General features: G+C 38.2%; 3 protein-coding genes across 4 annotated transcripts; 2 read left to right on the forward strand and 1 right to left on the reverse strand.

The window, feature by feature from the left end:
• Positions 1 to 78: 78 nt before the first annotated feature.
• On the forward strand, positions 79 to 2,555 carry LOC105393480 (epimerase family protein SDR39U1). Its single transcript, XM_011565248.3, has 5 exons — positions 79 to 293; positions 374 to 578; positions 789 to 1,023; positions 1,183 to 1,416; positions 1,959 to 2,555. Exons 1-5 carry the CDS (start codon positions 269 to 271, stop codon positions 2,181 to 2,183), a joined length of 924 nt encoding a protein of 307 aa, XP_011563550.2. The 5' UTR covers positions 79 to 268; the 3' UTR covers positions 2,184 to 2,555.
• A 352-nt stretch (positions 2,556 to 2,907) lies between these two features.
• LOC105393481 (purine nucleoside phosphorylase) lies at positions 2,908 to 13,483 on the reverse strand. Of its 2 annotated transcripts, none has more exons than XM_011565250.3 (6): positions 13,134 to 13,483; positions 10,062 to 10,174; positions 9,023 to 9,201; positions 6,227 to 6,469; positions 5,246 to 5,389; positions 2,908 to 3,293 (listed from the first exon to the last, which is right to left on the reverse strand). In XM_011565250.3, exons 1-6 carry the CDS (start codon positions 13,220 to 13,222, stop codon positions 3,099 to 3,101), a joined length of 963 nt encoding a protein of 320 aa, XP_011563552.2. In that variant the 5' UTR covers positions 13,223 to 13,483; the 3' UTR covers positions 2,908 to 3,098. The 2 variants fall into 2 exon arrangements, with proteins under 2 accessions (XP_011563552.2, XP_011563553.2); XM_011565251.3 differs by having other exon boundaries at positions 10,080 to 10,174; positions 13,134 to 13,482.
• A 1,217-nt stretch (positions 13,484 to 14,700) lies between these two features.
• Positions 14,701 to 19,436, forward strand: LOC105393482 (farnesoate epoxidase). Its single transcript, XM_048631670.1, has 9 exons — positions 14,701 to 14,938; positions 15,230 to 15,481; positions 15,828 to 16,053; positions 16,715 to 16,895; positions 17,318 to 17,417; positions 17,818 to 18,001; positions 18,311 to 18,428; positions 18,715 to 18,853; positions 19,034 to 19,436. The coding sequence occupies exons 1-9, from the start codon at positions 14,860 to 14,862 to the stop codon at positions 19,225 to 19,227; spliced, it is 1,473 nt and encodes a 490-aa protein (XP_048487627.1). The 5' UTR covers positions 14,701 to 14,859; the 3' UTR covers positions 19,228 to 19,436.
• The last annotated feature ends 1,277 nt before the right edge of the window (positions 19,437 to 20,713 follow it).

The following is a 20,713-nucleotide window of genomic DNA, read 5'->3' on the forward strand; positions in this document are numbered from 1 at the left end:
GCGGCTGTCTGAGTTCTGTGTGTGACATGACAATGACAGTTGACAATGACAGCTGACAGTTAAATTGCAAATATTTTGAAAGTGCAATTTTTATTTGTTTACCGGTGATAAATTCGCGTAAACGTTATCGTAATTATTAATCAATAAGTACAAACACTTCTTGGAAACAAGTGCAGTTTGCACAAATCGCTCAGCGCTTTAGTCAATAAATGAAGATTTATTTATTATTTCTCTTGAATAAGTGAAATATTTCGTTACATAACCTGCAATGGCAGCAAAAGGAATACTTGTCGGTAAGAATAAGATCTTAAAAATAATTTCAGAATAATATAATAAACGTTATTCTCTAAATCATTGAAAATCCTTTTTCCAGGTGGAGGCACCGGCTTTGTCGGCAAAAGACTGGGTGAGCTTTTAGTGTCTAAAGGTTTCAATGTGACTAACATCTCGAGAATGCCGGCGGCTAAGAATATATCGTGGACACACCTGGACGAGCACGGCATCCCTGCTGGCACTGTGGGAGTAGTCAACTGCGCCGGCCAACAGTTCATGGATTTTACTAAAGCTTGGACACCTGGGTAAGGATTTTATTGTGTTAAGATCATGTTGTATCAGTAACTTTCATTTTCAACTTGTGAAATTAATTTTGTTTTAACTTGTAACTTAAAAGTAGTATTATTTTCGAGATTTGGAATTCATTGTGAAAATTTCATTAGCATTATTATCATTGGCTCATGGCCATATACTGCTTCTAATCCTAATTTCTTTTAACTTTATATTTTTTTCAGATTCAAGCAGAACATTTTGAACTCTAGAGTACGCACAACTCAAACTCTATCTAATGCTATAAATAAGAGTGTCAACAAACCACAGGTGTTTGTACTCATCACCGGTGTTGGTGCGTATGAACCATCAGACCATAAGAAGTATGATGAGTCCAGCCCCACGACTGGCAATGACTTCTTCTCAAAGCTACTTGTGGAATGGGAGAAAGCTGCACAGGTCTCTCCTCCAACAAGACTTGTGAGTATCTTAACTAAAACAATGACTCCCATTGAAATTGGCATGATAAGTGCAAAAACCAATTGTTTTAAAAAATCGATATTGTACCTATTTAGTATGAGCATAACAAAGTCAATACATAGAAAAAAAACATTATATTTATAATTAAACCTTTTCCAGGTGATAATTCGTTCAGGAGCGGTGCTGGGCCGTGATGGTGGCATGATAAAGAACATGTTTTTGCCATTCTTCTTTGGTGTTGGAGGGCCTATCGGCAATGGCCAGCAGTACTTACCCTGGATCCACTTAGATGACCTAGTGAGGCTTATTCACTTTGCCATAGAAAATCCTGATGTCAAAGGAATCCTCAATGGGGTTGCCCCACATGTCATTAGGAATATTGATTTTACAAAAGTAAGTTGAATTTATTAATTATGTCTTTGATGGTTAATACTTTCCTGATATAGTTTGGGGATTTAATTGAAATCCAAGTCCCAATATAGTTATTTATTATTATTATTTAATTAATAATTTTAACTCTTTATTGTACAAATATTACAAATAAAAGTACAAAGGGTGGACTTAACGCTAAAAGCATTTTCTGCCAGTCAACCCGCAGGAGGTACAGTAAAAATAGGTAATAAGGTGTACAAAAAAAAGAATTAAAAAAAAAGGAAGAATTAAAAAAAAAAAAGGAAAAGAATAGTAAACCTAAGTCACTTAATATTATACCTAATTAACCTATATAAATATATATATACAAATATACCGATACATACAATATATTTTACATAATAAATATACATAAGTATATCTAGTCATAGTATTTATAGGCATGCTGTATAAATATGGAAGGATCATAAAACTCTCAACCACCCCCTCCATTGATATCATAAACTCGAAGTTGCAACAGTGTCAAAACCCCAATTCATAAATACTTTTCTTGACTATTCCAGGCATTTGCCAGAGCCCTCAGCAGGCCAGCCATAATCCCGGTCCCAGAGACGATACTGAACATAGCATTGAACCCAGAAAGGGCGATGATCATGACTAAAGGCCAAAATGTGACGCCTAAGAGAGTGCTGGACTATGGATTCAAGTACAAGTATGACAACATTGACGCCGCCTGCAAATCTGTGGCTCACCTTTTCCCGCAGAAACAGCCCTTCAGCGAGATGTGAAGTTGTTACTTTTAGTTAGTGTAAGTAAACATTAAAATATTTTATTGATTGTTATTGATTAAGGCAGATCATGATGATACAGTGCAATTTTGTTACCGCAAAGCTCTATAAGTTTCCTTTGAATATATTAGCTATCTTAAGATTGAAAAATGGACTTATGGATCCAACTTCAGTGATGCATTTTAAATTTCGTAATGAATAAATACAAAACATACTTATGTCAGTACAAGTTGCACGTGGTACCTCTGAAAAAACCAGTGGGGTTATTATATGACTTTGGGCACCATCACATTATATAAAATAATATAGGTAAAATCACGGCTGAAAACATCTAGGGACTGTAATAATGTGAAAAATATATTTAAGTTAAACTAAATACAATAAAATTTATTGAATTGTTAAGATATGAAATAAAAAGTTTGAAGTCTATGATAAATAGTTTATTTATTATAACTTTGTAGTTGAATTTAACAGATCCTTTTTAATTCAAATACATAAAGTTTTACTATTGGCAGTATAGATGTAAACAGGAAATTGATCTCACTTCAGATCATTTATTAATTGGCAAGTTACCTACTTAAAATATATTTATATTAACCTAATACATAATATTGAATTTTCTACACTATATCTACCATAACTTTATTTTATCCTTACATAAATGTATAAACACAAGCAGTAAATACTTAAACTTGAAGTAAGGGCTATAATTATTAAGTAAGTATAGTATATAATATGTATAATAAATCCTTAAAGTAAAAAACAAAATAATAAATTAAATGCTTACGAAAAGACAAAAAAACCTAATAAAATATTTAAATTACCACTTCTCGACTTCCGCGATCAAAATCTCAATCAATCGATGGTGCTGTACAACTACAACACTGGTTGTTCCGTTCATTCGCTCTCCAACACTCAAGGGGTGAGGGTCTTGTTGAACCGCTCCACAAGTTTGGTGACGTACTTGCGCAGGATGTCCTGACGCATGCGTCCCACGTCCAAGACTTCTTCGTGGTTGGCCTCGGCGTCGTGGTCGTATTCGACGACGCACTCGTTGGTGATCAGTGAGAGGGCGAACACGTGCATGTCGCAGTGGCGCGCGGTAATCACCTGTAAAGGGTTAATTAATACATTATAACTCAATGATTAAGGGTTAGGTATTATTAGTCCATGCTTTCTACCACTGGGTGCGAAAAGGATCTTCTATCTATCAATTAGAACAGTGTTTTTCAACCTTTTTCATGGTGCGACCCCCCTGGTATAAAAAAATATTTCGCGACCCCCCCTTGACCCTCGCAAATTGATGCAAAAATGTGTCCTTCTTTATTGAAATCTGTGATATCAAAGACAATTATTTCCAACTTAAGTAAATTATGAGTAAACTGGCTATTCCCGCGAGCTTTGCTCCGCTTTAAAAAGGTTTCCCGTAGGGATACCGCGATAAAAATAGCCTATGTTAATCCAAGGTGTCAGCTAACTCCATAGCAAATTTCGTTAAAATCGGTTCGGCCGTTTTGACGTGAAGAAGAAACATACATACATACTCACAAACTTTCGCTTACTAGGATTAGGCGACACCAAAAATGTACCAATAAGTCATAGATAAAAATCAACATTTCAATAAATTTCATTTGGGTGTGTCCGGAAAAATCTTAAAATTCTAAAAATAGGCAACTATTGTTTTATATTGTTTTTATATAAAAGAGTTAACGATGAAACGACGTTTTCAACAGAAAACCACCTAAATTGAAAAAAAACTACCCCGAAATACCCAAGAAACATCTTGAAGAATTTCAGGGGCGGCGCTGCTATACGCTGGGACTCACAGGAACTGAAACCTTAAAATGACCAATCAGAAAACTCATTGAAAACTGTTAGAACAACCTGTGGTTAAGTTTCAGCCAATTCCATCAAAATTACCCGATTTGACTGCACAAGTTCTCAGCTACAACTAAAAATATCTATATACTTAGCATTGTTTCATCAGTAACCACGGGTAAATTTGCTCATGATTTAGCCCACTAGACACCATTTCGAATGCCAGATAGCTGATTCGAGTTATTTCGACGAAATATTTCCCTGGAAAACTACAAGATTTTGACCCGATTTAGTAGTAGTTTGCTGTAAAAATCCATCTAACTTGCAATGATGGAGCAAAATGGTATATTTATTTAATCTATTTATTAAATAAATATTAATCGTCTTTATTGGGTTTTTTTACTAAAGTACCCTGTTTTTTCGACTTCTGGCGACCCCCCTACCGAGGCTTCGCGACCCCCCAGGGGGTCGCGACCCACAGGTTGAAAAACACTGAATTAGAATAACCGAATGGCGCTCACACATAAATACGAAACGATATCGCGTCGTAAAAACGACATCGCATCGTAAAAACGACCCCCTCTTATCTCACTCACAAATAATTATAGATTTTTCAAAAGAATTCAGAAATTTATTTATATTCATGAATGAGTGGCCGCTATAATAGTATAGTTTGTAGTAGCGGTCGTATCAGTATTCAAATTTCTTGATCAATAAAACGAATATCTTTAGCAAACAAATGATTAATCTTGACAAATAATGCAAATGTTATGCTTTTATTTCTGATAATTTACCCACTGACCTTAAACTCTTGTATAATACTTACATAACACCTAAAAGGTGGGCGTTATATTTCAGTTTTATTGGACTTTAGACTGACAAAATTATTGATTTCGATTATCCGATATAGGTACTTAGTATTATTTTGCATTTAAAATGGAGTCGTTATAAAATCAAAAGAGTGCTTATTATAAAAAAAAAACATTTTATATGGCAATAGGCCCCAGGGATAAAACTATAAAGGTGCCAGGACATACGGTTGCAGCAAAAAATGCTGCCACATGCATTACATACAAATAGTAGTGACTTCGCGCAACCTATCTGCTGTAAGCATCTTGTCCCCATACGACTTGCTATCGATTAAACACCCAGAGTTATTCCCACTCCTTACGGAATGCCTTTCTCCAGACATCCAACAACAGCCGTCTTTTACCTAATAGTTAAGATGATAATAATAAAATTACCTCATGAACGGTGGACATGCCGACGGCGTCCACGCCGACCATCTTGAGCATGTTGAGCTCGGCCACGGTCTCGAAGTTGGGTCCGCCGAGACACGTGTACACTCCCTCGCGCACAATGTTGTCTATGCTCAGCTCCTTCGCCACCTGGGATTGGACGGAAATTGACGGAATGTTAGAGGAAGCCATTAAAATTGGGTTGACATGCATTGATCAGGATTTTTGGTCATCTTTCGTGAGCTGAAGGCCTAGCACGGGATGCAAAAAGCGCACCGCAAGACGTGATAGAAGTTTTCTTGCGCCCCGTGCTAGGCTAGCAGAACTTTACGGTATTATTTGAATCTGTTTATCGTTGTAGTTTTCTACATATAACATAATAATAGAATGAAATGAATGCCGCTTTTGAATAGCGCAAAGTTAAATTTATAACAATATCTAGCCAGGGTTAAATTTATATCAAGACCCAGTTGTTTCTATCCAGTATCAATCTCTATCAACATCACCTAATGAGTGAATGATATTTATTTCCATAATTAGCCCGATTGCTTTTAGATGATGCCCTAATGGGTCTGTGTAGAAGAGCGCAGATATCATCAGTTATCAGCCTTGTAACCCCCGATAACCTTATCGGCTGATACGTTAATGAAAACTGTTGTTCTAGCTAGTATATATTCATAGAACAACGCGGTCTCGAGTGTAATGAGTATAATAACGAGAAATTCCGTCTTGCTGAATGTATAGAGTTCAAAGAAGGATCCGGAATGTCGTTCTAATTTGATAACTAATCAAACTTCTGGCTGGCTAACTCTAGTCGTAGAAAGCTGGACCAATCAGCACTTTTACTCAAGCATTATGATCATGTAACAGTAATTTCACAGAAAAAAAAACCTTTTTCATCCGATAATCGGCGAGGTCGAAGTTTCCAACCCAACCTTACCAAAGCAAATCTACCAACTCTTCTATACACCTAGCCCTAGTCCTTACCTCCTTAGCAATTTTCCTGTACTCGTAGTTATAAGCGCGGTTCATGGGCGGGAAGCGAGGCCCGAACCTCTCATCATTGGGTCCGTGTAAGGGGTTGTTGCCAGCGAAGCCCATCATGTTGATGTGGTCCTTGACTATCATGATGTCTCCCACTTTGTAGGCGGACTTGAGCCCGCCGGCGGCGTTGGTCGCCATCAGGACCTTGATGCCGATGAGTTTCATCACCCGCACGGGCAGGCAGCACTGGAATGAGATGAGGTGGTTGTTTAGTGGATTGGTAGGTTTTGTTTACATGGAATACGTCATTTAGGTTTGTATTATTCAGAGGGATTCATGAGATGTTCAGAATACGATTATGTGTGGAATATTGAGACACTTGTTTCAAAAGAGGACGTCTAGAATCTTCTGTCTATTTTAGACCTAAGTTGATGCATATTTGTCGATAAGGAGTTCTCCATTCTACGTTCCGCATATCATCACATAGATCTACCACGAAGTCACCTTTGAACGGAAGTTGAACAAAACAGATCTCTGCGACAATACAAACAAAACGCTAAACAGATAAGAGGGAACATTCTAAACGGTTCAGATTAGCATGATTATATTATTTAACAATATCGTCATATTTTTAACTTGTGTACACAAGAGGAGCGATAACCCTCGCCGCTGGGGGTCGCTGTTGCATCAGCTCAGCGGTTATTTCTCGTCTCTTATTCTGGTGATAGCGGAGTGAGTATTTTCCACTACGAATGGTCCGATAACGCTATTTGGCTTGGGGTAGTATTGCGTCAGGCTGACAAGGTTACGCATCGCATCAGCCCTATCAACTATCGTAGGATGGAATGGAACTCTACTTTGTGCATACTCTATATTTGTTTGTTTAGAGTAAATGTACCAAGTGTCGGGATCTGATTTGGACTTATAATGGAATTGAGTTGGAGGAATAAGATGACGATATTAGATTTAAACTAATGATCGTTTAGATACCTATTGTTACTGTGTGATAAGTATAAAATCACTAGTAATTATGAATCAGCTATAATTATTCAAGATAAATAAAAATGGCCATCATAATCACAAATTTAACATGCTATGAACCAGACTTAGCTACCCAGCTGCTTAGCCGCAATCAGAAGATAACACGACTATAATAATTATTATAGAGTGATGTAACTTTATTTTGAATGAAAAGAATCGTTATCTGAGATGGAACTAAATGATTATTTATCGATCGTCCGGTGCCCCCTCATGGCTATATCGTTAGATAAACAATAAACATAATACACCCAAAATTTGCTACTTCCAGTGACAATTCAAAATGTTTACGATAGTTTAATTAGATACCTATTAGTTTATGTCCGTAGCAAAATATCTATATCTCAAATAATTTTTAGATTGATCGTTACGTTTGTTGAGCGTTGAGTCGATTATTAAATGGGTAGGTAGGTACCTATATTTTTTTATAGCGCACACAATCATTCCCAAATTGTTTTATGGAATTATGACTATCTGTCTTTTTCAGTCTTTTTACATAGGTAGTAATCTCGCGTAGAAACCGCAATAACCTTCACATGTTATTCAATTGGTGTCAATAAAACAATTACAAAGTCGCAGCGTGGATTAAAAGCTATCAAGTATCAACTATTGTTTATTATGTGTTTTTTTTCGTCTGTAGATAGGTTGTAATTTAGTAAATAACACGAACTTTCCCAGTTTATAGGAAAATGTTTCATATATTCAGAATTAGAAGCTTGTGCATGTACGTCCATTTTAGAATAATACATACTTTTTCCTCCAACCATTTGCAGTTTACAACATTTTGCAAAGTACCTACCTAATGATAAAACAAACAGACAGACAGAAGCTGTAGAACCTACACCGATGCGATGACATGTCACTTTTCCCACTTTAGTTTGAAATGAAATGAAAACATTTATTTGCCTATTTGGTTTAGAAATGGGTTCCTGGCTCCCAAACTAGGATACCCTGTGCTATGGGTAGCCAGGCATCCTTCGTATACTCAGATGACGACAACAAGTAGTTAGGAACTATTTAAAATTTATAATTTACGTACATAATAAGTAAATATTTTAGAAAAAAAAATATTCTGTAGGTAGTTAGCAAGTAATCGAATACTTATATATAGTTAGTAGTATAGTTATAATAGGACTAGTTAACTGATTGCTATAAAAGTTTATAGCAATCAGTTAACCAGTAGGTTTTACAAATTATATTTATAGTGAGTTACTTATGATTAAGTTTAAACAACAAAAAATTTAGGGTAGGTAGTGAAATACTTGAATATTACGATCGATATGATAAGTGTTCAAGCAGCTAATGAATAAGGAACATTTTATGTGTTCCGTATCCTCATTACAATAAAGACCATTATTGAAGCAAACATCGTATGACTGTGGGTTAGGGTCGTGAAGTATATTTGTTACAAGTGATCATGTCCAAGCTGTGAGAGTGTGCGTGATGGGTAAATGTATACAGTATATGTGGTGATTGCAGATTAATTTATGCTGTGATAGTTAGGTAAATTATGTTGTGATAGGAAAGCAGTGTATTTCAGTAAGTGTTATGTATTTGGAGTTTAGATAGGTACTACTATAGAATCTAGATTAGACCCACGTTGCATTGCTGGCTGCTCGTTTGAAAAGTCTAGGTTGCCAAGTTAGGTTTCGTAGAGCAGTCATACAATTACTACTTTAGACAGAGTGATAGTTAGCGCAGCAACTCCCCGAAACAGCTTCTTTCATCCTCAACCAAGAGCAGCTCGCTTAACGCTCTCACCTTCCACAGCGGGTATCCCTCGTAGTAGTGGAACCGTCCCTGCATGGCCATGACAGGCACATCTCCCAGCTTGCCGAACACCAGCTGGCCGGTGTGCCCCTCCACCGTGCTCACGGGGAAGTTGGGGATGTCCTCGTACTTGAACCGGACCGGGTCCTCGATGTGGTCGGCCAGGGAACCTGCAGGAGTATAGGTTCTTGAGCATGGCTGAGAATTAGGTGTAACTTGAAATAGGGGTTGGTTTGTCAGATTTTGTTTATTGCTCAGAGTACTCAGCTCCGTAGCAAGTTATATGGTTGGCTATGAACTGTACTTCTCTTTTTAAGAGATAATACGGTTGCAGGGTACCAAATGCTAGAGTTTAAAAGTTAAACGGAGGGAGTTGGGGATAGAAATAATGTGTCATCAAGAACCTATCTACAAATGTCCCTTTTTTAACACACCATACTGAGAACAACTGTCCCTCATCAATGTTGTCCTCACTAATCTCATTACTTCTTACGTATGTGTAGAGGTAGAAACAGCTCTGAAATCTGGTTTTACATGGCAATAAACGCATCGATTGCACCGACAGCATTCCCCTCTCGTCGGTATGCGCTAATTGAACTCAGTACGAGAGATTGTTCGCATCGCGTGAATTACTTGACATCACATGCTGATTGTTAATTAGGACTTTAGGACAGAGTGTAGTTACGGCTCGTGCAGATCGGATTCATCAGATGCGTCACGTGACGTGTGCATGTAACAGTTGCAATGTTTGAGTGACGTGCTCAGTGTACACGCCACGGATTCAAACATTTTAGATTGAGAGTTAGTGACGCTGACTATGGTCTATATGGACTCATTTAGGTCCAAAGTCATTATATGCCTGATCTTATACCATGGTTAATATAGAGTGTTCTCATATCACATATAGATATAACATGCATTTTGCTATAAGTTGAGTTAATAATTTCCTCACGATGTTTTCCATTCACAATAGATCAGTACTACAAGATACGTTAGTAAGCAAATAGTACGTAGGTGAGTGAATAAGTACCGTCTTTCCAATACGAACCCATCCCAGACCCGCATATGATGCCGATGCGGGGCCGCACGCTCGTGCGCGAGAGCAGGAAGTTGGCCGTCTCTTGCAACGTGTCGTATGAGTACCTGGAACAACAAAAATAATAGAATTAGAATAGAAAGAAAGAGAGAAAAACTTTATTTGGCTTAGACAGCAATATTAATATGCATAAATAAAAAGAGAAAGAGATGTTAGAATAAATAGAATACTCTATATTATGGCAACTTATAAATAAAATAGTATACCTAAATTAGTACTAAGCACTCGAGTAAGTACTAAAACTTTTAAACGTTGGACTGAAATCGATATTTATCTATGACGTGCCCCTTTTCATCACCTCTTCGCGGATTATTTCGTTAAGTAACATGCCATTATTTGCAGGACATCAATAGAATAATAGAATATGAAAGAAATCAATTTTATTTTATACCAAGTCCATGAGAATTACATGCTTATTTGCCTTGATGCTGCTTTCCAACCATTAAGGCTGGGTGTGAACTTGGACAAGACGAATGTCAAGTTCAATGCTCACATTAAACCTGAGCCGGTGATAGTTGGGAATGCAACAATCGAAGTGGTTCAAGAATACCTTTTTTTTCCTCGGGCAGACTATTTGACAAGGCTATTGCTATAGGTCCATCTTCCCTTACATCGCAAAGTTAATACAGTCAAGTTTTTTGACCCATTCAATTACAATAAACTATAATCTGACTTACATTAAATTTACGTCGCGGTGCAGAATGCAATCTTCCCACGGAGTAGGGGGAACATCACCAGAAACACGCATTTTAAATAATTGACTAACTTAAATTTGATTGCTTCACTGTACCTATTCTTAACACGTCAGGTTACACTCTAGACAAGTCGAATTTATTACGTGGCATCGCCTTTGACTATCAATCACGTAACCAGTCAAATTATGAGTAAACGGCTCACTAAATTAATATGAATGAAACGATCGAGAGATACTTTTCGTCACGTAAATTTGAAACTAAAATCTAATGATTTAAAGTTGAAAATGATTTGTTAATTAATAGACACATGGTAGAGCATGCTAGACAAACGCTGAGTAGTCCAATTGAAACCTGATCAAAAAACAATACATGGCATGTGTAACAGTTTTTGTCTAGTTCAAGAAACTGTGTTTAAAATGAAGACCAAACGATAGGTATTGCTATGCTAGGTTCTTACATAATGAGTGGTTTTAGCAGAACCTTTAAATACTGGATTAATATAAAACAGTGGGAAGCCTACCTACACAATACATAATATGGTAATTTTATAATTAGTGAATGAGAATGAGCAATAAAATTATTACTACTAAGAAAACAAAAGGTAGCTCGGACTCTGATATCACTTCAGAAATAGAATTTCCGGTTCTTGCTGATTATTCAAATTATTATCGTTATCAATCTTTGATTTCAATTGGAACATAATAATTAATAGTAACCTCTGGTTTGCTGAGAAACTTCAGCCTGACAAATACCTACCATACAAACGTACAACACTTACTGCGCGGTTGCCCTATGGTAATTGGCTGGCAAACTTTTGATTCTGTAGTTTCCGGATGCGCCTGCATTGCAAAGTCTATTGAGTTTTTAAGGGACAAGGACAAATTTGCGCTTACTTATGTATTTCATTATACAAATATGTACTAGTAAACTTGATAACTTATTAACTTCCCTGATCTCTGTTGATGACAGCCCAGTGCAACTGAGGCAGCCGATATGGAGTTAATTAAAGTTGTGGAGTAAAATACGGTCGATACCCGTTAATGTGGACTGACAAGTTCTGTTCGGAATGCCGAGGAACTGGCCGGTGGGTGGGTACTTGGGTAGTCGTAAATTGCATATTCTGGAAAAAACCTCTTCAGTAGGCCTTGAATTAATGTAACAGTTTTCTGCATAGAGCCTTGATATTATTTCCTAGCACACCTAAATTGTATGTAAATATGGTTTTACTTTCAATGATGCAGGAATGACGGAAAGGATCGATAGTGCCTCTACTTATACATATAGATGGATGCTTGAACTTGTTTTTGTTTTACGAAACCATTTCTTATCAAAGTATTTATCATCATTCTTTATTAAATTTATCAATTTAGTAAAATATGTTCGCTTTTTAGAAAAACTTCGCATGGATATTTTTTAACACGTACCTAATGCATTTACTTTCCTCATTGATTTCATGATTAATTGTACCTACTTACCGTATTATTATTATTATTAACTAGCTGTTCCCGCGCGCTTCGCTTCGCCTCAAAAAGTTTTCCCGTGGGAATTCCGGGATAAAAAGTACCCTATGTTCTTTCTCTGGGTCTAGACCGTATGTATACCAAATTTCATTCAAATCCGTTCAGTAGTTTTGGCGTGAAAGAGTAACAGACAGACAGACAGACACAGTTACTTTCGCATTTATAATATTAGTTAGGATTAGTTAGGATTAGGATTAGTCAATAGTTTCTTGCTCATAACATAAGGTTAAAAAAATGAATACTTTATGAGGAGTATAATTATTAAACCAGGTCATACTCTCCACTGCACGTAAAAACCATAAAGTGATTATGATTTCTACGAGATGTTAAAGCAGAGCTGGCGTTTCTGCTATTCCATATTACCGGATTAGAGTGCCGGATGCTTCGATTACAGACACTCCACATTATTCCGAAATAAAAATGGCTTCATTTCATTTACTATTCTTTTGAAAGTCAATTTCAACTAGAATCTTTTTTCAAATTAATAATAGGTACATAATGCTGATACAGCTTGATGTGCGTTCAAGGCAGGTTAGATTTAGATGCCTGTGAGGGAATCTATTTGCGAAGCGAAGTCTGTATTTATGCTCATTGTTCCCTATTGACCTCTGTTAACACCTCGTACGTCTGCTGCTCTACAGACCTATGAAGCTTCGTGCAATCGGGTTATTACGTAAAATGGTATTTTTCATTTATAAATAAATTCTTTGAAACTAATTTACTTGTCATAAGACTCATAAGTGGCAAAAAGAAACGCGCATAAATTGTAATAAATTTATAAATGGACTTACCCAATACCCTTTCCATTGTCGGTTTCGACTTCCGGCAACACCTCCTTAGGGGCGTACCCCTTGACTTCACTCGCGTTGATGGGCGCCATCACAGCACTAGTTCACGGCAAAATTATCAAAATATTAAACGAAACGGCGAGTGGCGATAACTCGTTGTACTTAGCTCGGGGTCTGACCACTAAATGCGATGGGCCGGTATCATTGCGTCAGTTATAAAAGATTGATCTCTTCGCACGCTCTGGCCTTTAATTATCTACGTCTTGTCTTGTTGTCAATCCACTTGTTGTTTCTTTTAAATAATAACTGTTGTGGAGCGATAAGGGTGTGTCCTGCTGTGAAGCAATTTTTGCCGACGTTTCTGCAGATTATTAGTAGCTCTTGTTTAGTATTAGTACAGATCAAGTCAAATCCTTCTGGATTTTTGAGGTGATGTCCGATGTCTTATTTAATTAAAAGCCCTGTCCAAGAATACACATATTTTACACGTTGTACACCTGCTTTATTTATATTAGGTATATGGGTTTTTTTTAAACCGTCTGACTCACTTAAATTTGAGTATCTATAGATTATTATTCATTTTTATCAAGTCATCCATAAAAGTGAAAGGGTGGGGACTATAGTGACTGATAAAATTCACGTGTTATCGCCATAATTACTGCGATAGAACACGTTTTATTAATCTCGACAGCAACACAACATAGTCATGTCCCTGCCGTGGAGGTGGGCTGAGGATCGCGTCTGAATGCGTGATTGTTATATTTGCGATTCGATTATATTTTCAAATAATGTACCTATGTCTAAAGAATCTCGTAAAATATACATATTTGGGCACAAGACAAACCTTCTCTATTTTAGGGAATCTACTTAAAATAGTTATGCATCACGTAACTTTATGAATCTTGCAAAGGCAATAGGTTAACTTCCTCTTAGTGAGTCGGTGACAAACACTAAAGCTAAAGTAGGGTTTGTCAGCGTTTAGCCATTCAGATTAGATGTCATCAGTCGCTGACTGCCCAGACCATGGAAGTAATAAGTACTTACGTACGTAGGTACCTATTACTTCCATGGCCCAGACCTATATATTAGACCTACGGGTTATTCGTCACTCGAAGTGGTTCCATTCATGCAAATAGCCTGGTGCAATACAGGTGTTGCAAAAAGTGTAAGTAGGTATGCTAATCCGAAACCTACATGTGCAGCAACTGCAGCATGTTATACTGGTTATAATATATCTGTCGCAGGCATCTGGTTTAATCTCCTTTTTGATTGAAGCACTCTCTCACTCTCCTTTTTAATTCGCGATAACATGCTGCACACGCAGGTTTCGGCTTATTATATCTTTTTTGCAATAGTCTGTAGATAGGTAAACTAAAACTTTTTTTGGGTAAGTACTTAATTGGTTACTATATGGCAATAAGAAGCTACGACACTCAGCTATTCAATTCGTAGTGCATTTCTGCTCGATTAGCTGGTTCCTATTCCTTGGTAGGAACGTACGTAATGGATCTACAGGTATACCTAGGTACTTCAGTAGTTTTGGAAACTCTGAGTAGTCCAGAATAAGCTGAAAAATTGAGACATCCACATGTCCTTTAATCTGTACCCTATATCTTTGTATGGATTAGCATTCCCATTATTATTTAAATGACCTGACGACATTATGGCTTGGCTCCCGTTCTTCGCTATGCGTTCCTGGTAGTCTTTGGTAGACGTTCCCCAAGTGAAGATGTGGTGGTTTACTATATTCACGTTCATTGTCGGCATGTCTGTGTACATGTGGAGAACACCAAAATTTTATCCGCCAGGTATGGATATAATGAATAACATTTTATAACTATCTTAATTTAAGTTTTTTCTTGAATCTGAAATATGCACTTTTTGCGTCAGATAAAAATAATTTAATTTACTTACATGAAAGAGAAACAAATATTCTTACAAAATATCGCGTTTTTGATTTTAGCAAGAATTCATCTGGTGCTATTATCTAGCTCAAATTGGTAGCTAAAATTCTACCTGCCTAAGTATATTGAGAAGACTCTCCTCTCAAAACTATACTTATCCATTTACACGACATATCACACGTCTACAAATTTTAGGTCCTATGCCGTTGCCCATAATCGGCAACCTATTCTCGGTGTGGCTGAACTTGCGTCGTCTAAAGTACCACCACGTTGTATGGCAAGAGTGGAGCCGCCAGTACGGAGAAGTGCTGGGCCTTCAGCTGGGCAGCATCAACCTGGTGGTCGTGTCCGGGGCGGATAGAATCAAGGAGGTCCTGTCTAGGGAGGTCTTTAACGGGAGACCGGACGGATTCTTTTACACGCTGAGGTCTTTTGGGAAGAAAATTGGTGAGATGTATTATGTAATTTTGTGTTTCATTAGGTACTTTATTGATATTTTAACATAGGTTGGCTGGATCCACTTCCGTTAGATTGGACACATTTTTTTTATCCAGTAGGTACATCCCATCCCATGTAAAAACAAATCTCTTAAGCCCTTTAAAAAGCTCCAAAGGTAGCATACAAAATTCTTCAGTCCGCTGGGTTCAGTAGTAGTGAAATTTTCTGAAAGGCTATCCAGAAATAGCTATCGATTATCCAAACATTGTGAAACTGGCCCCTAATTGGTGCAATTTTGGAAGCCGGTTTCTGATGCCGATGAGGCTCAACAACCAACTCTACTAAACTCCGCCAGGCATAGTCTTCGCGGACGGTCCCTCCTGGAACTCAACCCGTCGTGTGGCCCTGAAGTACCTGAAGACCTTCGGCTACGGAACCGCGAGCATGGAGGCGCTGATCACTGAGGAGTGCAACGAGCTCATCAAGCTGAGGATGGAAGACGCTGGGGAGCCGATAGAGATGGATCACATGTTTGATATTCCCGTTGTTAATATACTGTGGAGGATTGTTGCAGGGAAGAGGTAAGTAAATATGTTATATGTTTTTATGCAAAGGCTACCCTCAATTTAAGCTGATGTGTATATGTTGGTACATAACTCCATATTTTAAAATGGACGTGGTATGTTCAGAAATATTTCCTTTTCTAGCGTGCACTGCCACGCTATATCTTGGCACACCTAGATCGTTATAAAACAGCGTTTAGGTACCCGTCCAAATAATTTAATTTAATTAGTTTATATTAAATTCCGCGATACAATATTCATATATGATACAATATTGAAAAAGAATGTATATTTTTCAACAGTAAATAATTGATTGGATACCAGACTCTACATAGGACCTTATCTTACCAATCCCGACAGAGATAAATATACTTAAATAACAAATAATACTTATCAGCTCTACCGACCTACCCGGTATTGCTTTAGGTATAATACGTCAGTGGTCTCATGTAATAAAAACAAAATTTGGCATGTGATGAGATGTCTAGAGATGATTTATTTATACAACTCTGCATATGTGGTGTCTATGTAAAAAATTTACAACATCAATATACGGATTAATAAGGAATATGTATTTATCATGTATAGAATATGTATGGCTCACTGATAATAAAAAAAACAGTCATATATGTTTTGTAAGCAGTTGGATTCTTTATGCAATGTAGTTAATCGCTTTCAGATACGACTTAAAAGACGACCGATTAAGGAAGATTTGCTACCTTATTAAACGATCTTTTAAAGTAGTGGACATGAGCGGAGGCATCATCAACTTCTTTCCATATTTGAGACACATCATCCCAGGATACACTGGATATCGTGAACTGAAGGAGCTGCATCACAGCATGTATATGTTTATTAAAGTAAGAGTATACTTAATAATAATACCTAAGTATAATTATAATTAACATTAAATTTAACCGACTCCCCCACTGTTGAACGTATAGCAAACTGGCAAATCAACAACATAGCTCTGTAACGGATGAAACCATGTAAATTAACATATTCAAATTTTGTACTAATAATATATGGATAATAAAAAACATTAGCTGTAGTGATTTTAAGTGTTCTAAGTCTTCTGTTCATCATCACATCATCACGAGTAATCGCGACCCATTACTTGGCCACTGCTATGAAGGGGCACGGGTCTCCTTCCTGTGAAGGAAGGGCTTTTCTTCTTCTAATATTTTTTTTAATTTATGTGAACTTCGTAAGATAAATTGTAATCTTCTGTTAACTTAAGTGAACTTCCATAGATAAATAAAAAGGTATTCTAAAATTTCAGAATGTAATAAGGGAGCACGAAAGCACTATCAAGTATGACAAGCCCCGGGACGTAATCGATGCATTCCTGATTGAGATGGCTGAGAACAAGGACAGATCTTGTAAGCATCTAATACATTCATACGTGTACAGTACGTTACATAGTTTCCTTATTGCCTGTTTTTATTGACGATGTTTCTACTTTTGTCCAAATCCGAAATCACGAACCACGTAGGTATTCAACGTCTGCATTGCATTTGAGACGAGGATGTGCAGATGCGGCCAACTACTTCTTGCATTATTGCAATTTCTAGACGAGATTGTGCAGTTATTTCGCTATGTCATATTATGCCAGACGCTCTGTCAATGGCCGTCCAAATCGGTACCTATAGCTCCGTTTGATCTTTAAGGCGCTGCTTTGCGTGTCCTTTTCTTTTATCATCCTTATAACAGCATTCATTCTACCGCCACTCCCGTAATATCTTACTCTAGACCAGCACTAGACCTCACTTGCAGCTACAGTTACAGACGCGGAGCTGCAGGTGGTGTGCCTGGACCTGCTGCAGGCGGGCATGGAGACGGTCAGCAACACGGCCGTGTTCCTCGCGCTGCACTGCATGAGGGATGAAGATGTGCAGATGCGGCTGCATCGGGAGATAGATGATGTGATTGGGGAAAGGGTTCCGCAGCTCGCTGATCGGGGCAGGTTGGTTTTTCATTTGTTTTTGAGACCAGCAGTCATACCACTATCAAACAGTAGCCATAGACAATCTTGCAGCGCTGCAATGACAAAACTTATATGGGTTATAGAGTTGTTCTTCTGATTGGCAACGCTTAGTAGGTATAGACTTAGAGGACTTGTTCGTAGCTATCAAGTATCTTTGCCTATCGTTATTTCCGCGACCACTTATACATAATATTTAGGCATGTCGTAAGTCACTAACTTTTATATGATTTTATCGTTTATTTTATCAGTTGAAAGAATGACAAATAAACTACACTTAAATTTTGTCAGGATGGTATACACGGAGGCGGTGATTCTGGAAGCTCTACGCATATCTTCCGTGGCTGCCGTCGGCATTCCGCACATGGCGGTGCAGGACGCGCAACTTGGCTCCTACATCATACCGAGGGTTAGTGCTTCTGCAGTTTCTATACTTATTCATGGTTTTTTGCTTCCTGAGAAACCAATTCAATATATTTTTCAAATATTTATAGAATTTATACTGGCTATTGCTAATGAGGTTTACGAACTACGTTTGTACCTGTGGTGAGAGGATTAGCAAGTCAGAATAGTTGTGAGGCACTGACTGCTGGGGGTGCGCCAGACGTCCTACGGATAGACTCTTGTCGTGCCCCCTCTATTTATGTGTAAACTGCTCTTTATAGAAAGTATAAATTAAACTCATTTAATTTCAGGGCACTTTTATCTTACTGGCCCTGCACGATTTGCACAATGGACCTCACTGGGAGGATCCTCACGTTTTTAACCCGGAAAGATTCATCTCTAATAGTGGCAAGCTGATTTCACCAGATTCGTTTCTTCCTTTTGGCAGTGGTAAGTTTAAAATTTACCTTTCTTCTTTTACAATGTAACCTACAATCATATAGGCTGTTAAAATTAGTATAGTAAGCGGAAAGGAGATGGGAGTAGAATTCGGCTTATTACACCACTTTTAGCAACACCCCTTTTATATTTCTACGATGAAAAAAAAACCTTTGTCTTCGAAATTCCTAGGCCGCCGCCGCTGCATCGGCGAAGCGCTCGCTCGCTCCGAGCTCTTCCTGTTCCTCACGCACCTACTGCAGAGCTTCCACCTGGAGACCCCGCCCGGAGACCCGCAGCCCAGCACCGACCCCGTCAACGGAGTCACGCTCTCCGCAAAACCCTTCCGCGCTGTCTTCAAACCTAGGGCCACGGGGTTTAACTAATGATGAAAGTTTATTGTTATTTTCGAACATAATTTTAAGACCTAATTTACGTTAATTTAAATAGCTTTAAAACCATTGATTTATTCCATAATTCTATTTTATGATAGTGTTAATATTAAATAACGCAGGACCCAATATGCCACCTTGAGGTGCCCCTTCGTTAAGTACACCATAATTACTAGTCTGTAGCCGTTTCTCCGAGCTGTTCCTGTTTCTCACGCACCTGCTGCAGAGCTTCCACCTGGAGACCCCGGCCGGGGACCCGCAGCCCAGCACCGACCCCGTCAGCAGAGTCACGCTGTCCGCCAAATCCTTCCGTGCTGTCTCTAAACCTAGGGCCACGGGGTTTAACTAATAATGAATGTTTATTAGTTTTTACTAACACCTTATTTATTTACGGAGTTGTAAGAGCTTTAAAACCATATATTTAGTCCATAATTAGATTTTTATGAAAGTGATAATATTAAATAACGCAGGACATAAAATGCTACCTTGAGGTACCCCTTCATTAAGTACACTATAATCACTAGTCTGTAGCCATTTCTGTGAGCTGTTCCTGTTCCTCACGCACCTGCTGCAGAGCTTCCACCTGGAGACCCCGCCCGGCGACCCGCAGCCCAGCACCGACCCCGTCAACGGAGTCACGCTGTCCGCCAAACCCTTCCGCGCCGTCTTCAAACCTAGGGCCACGGGATTTAACTAACATATGAACTTCTCTCTTATATACGTAGTCTTAGGACCTTTTAACCATTTATTTATTACATACTGTAGATTTTTAGGATAGGTTCATATTAAATAACGTTTAACCATTTAAATATTACATACTGTGTTCATATTAAATAACGCAGCACATAATATGCTACCTTGAGGTACCCCGTCGTTAACAACACTATAATCACCAGTATGTAGCCATTTCTGTGAGCTCTTCTTGTTCCTCACGCACCTGCTGCAGAGCTTCCACCTGGAGACCCCGCCCGGGGACCCGCAGCCCAGCACCGACCCCGTCAACGGAGTCACGCTGTCTGCCAAACCCTTCCGCGCTGTCTTCAAACCTAGGGCCACGGGGTTTAACTAATAGTGGAAGTTTATTCGTTTTTACTAACACCTAACTTATTTATGTACTTTTAAGAGCTTTAAAAACCATGTATTTATTCCTTAATTAGATTTTAGGAAAGTGATCATATTAAATAACGCAGGACCCAATATGCCACCTTGAGGTACCCCTTCGTTAAGTACACTATAATCACTAATATGTAGCCGTTTCCGTGAGCTGTTCCTGTTCCTCACGCACCTGCTACAGATACAGAGCTTCCACCTGGAGACCCCGGCTGGGGACCCGCAGCTCACGCTGTACCGCAAAACCCTTCCGCACTTAAACCTATTCATTTTAAAGCTTATACCTACTTAAATTGTTACGTAGTAATTTTATATTATAGATTTAATTAATGACTCGCAATTCAATTTCTGTCTGCCAAACCCTTCCGCG

Source organism: Plutella xylostella, chromosome 29 (assembly GCF_932276165.1).
Source record: "Plutella xylostella chromosome 29, ilPluXylo3.1, whole genome shotgun sequence".
Lineage (NCBI taxonomy): Eukaryota > Metazoa > Arthropoda > Insecta > Lepidoptera > Plutellidae > Plutella > Plutella xylostella.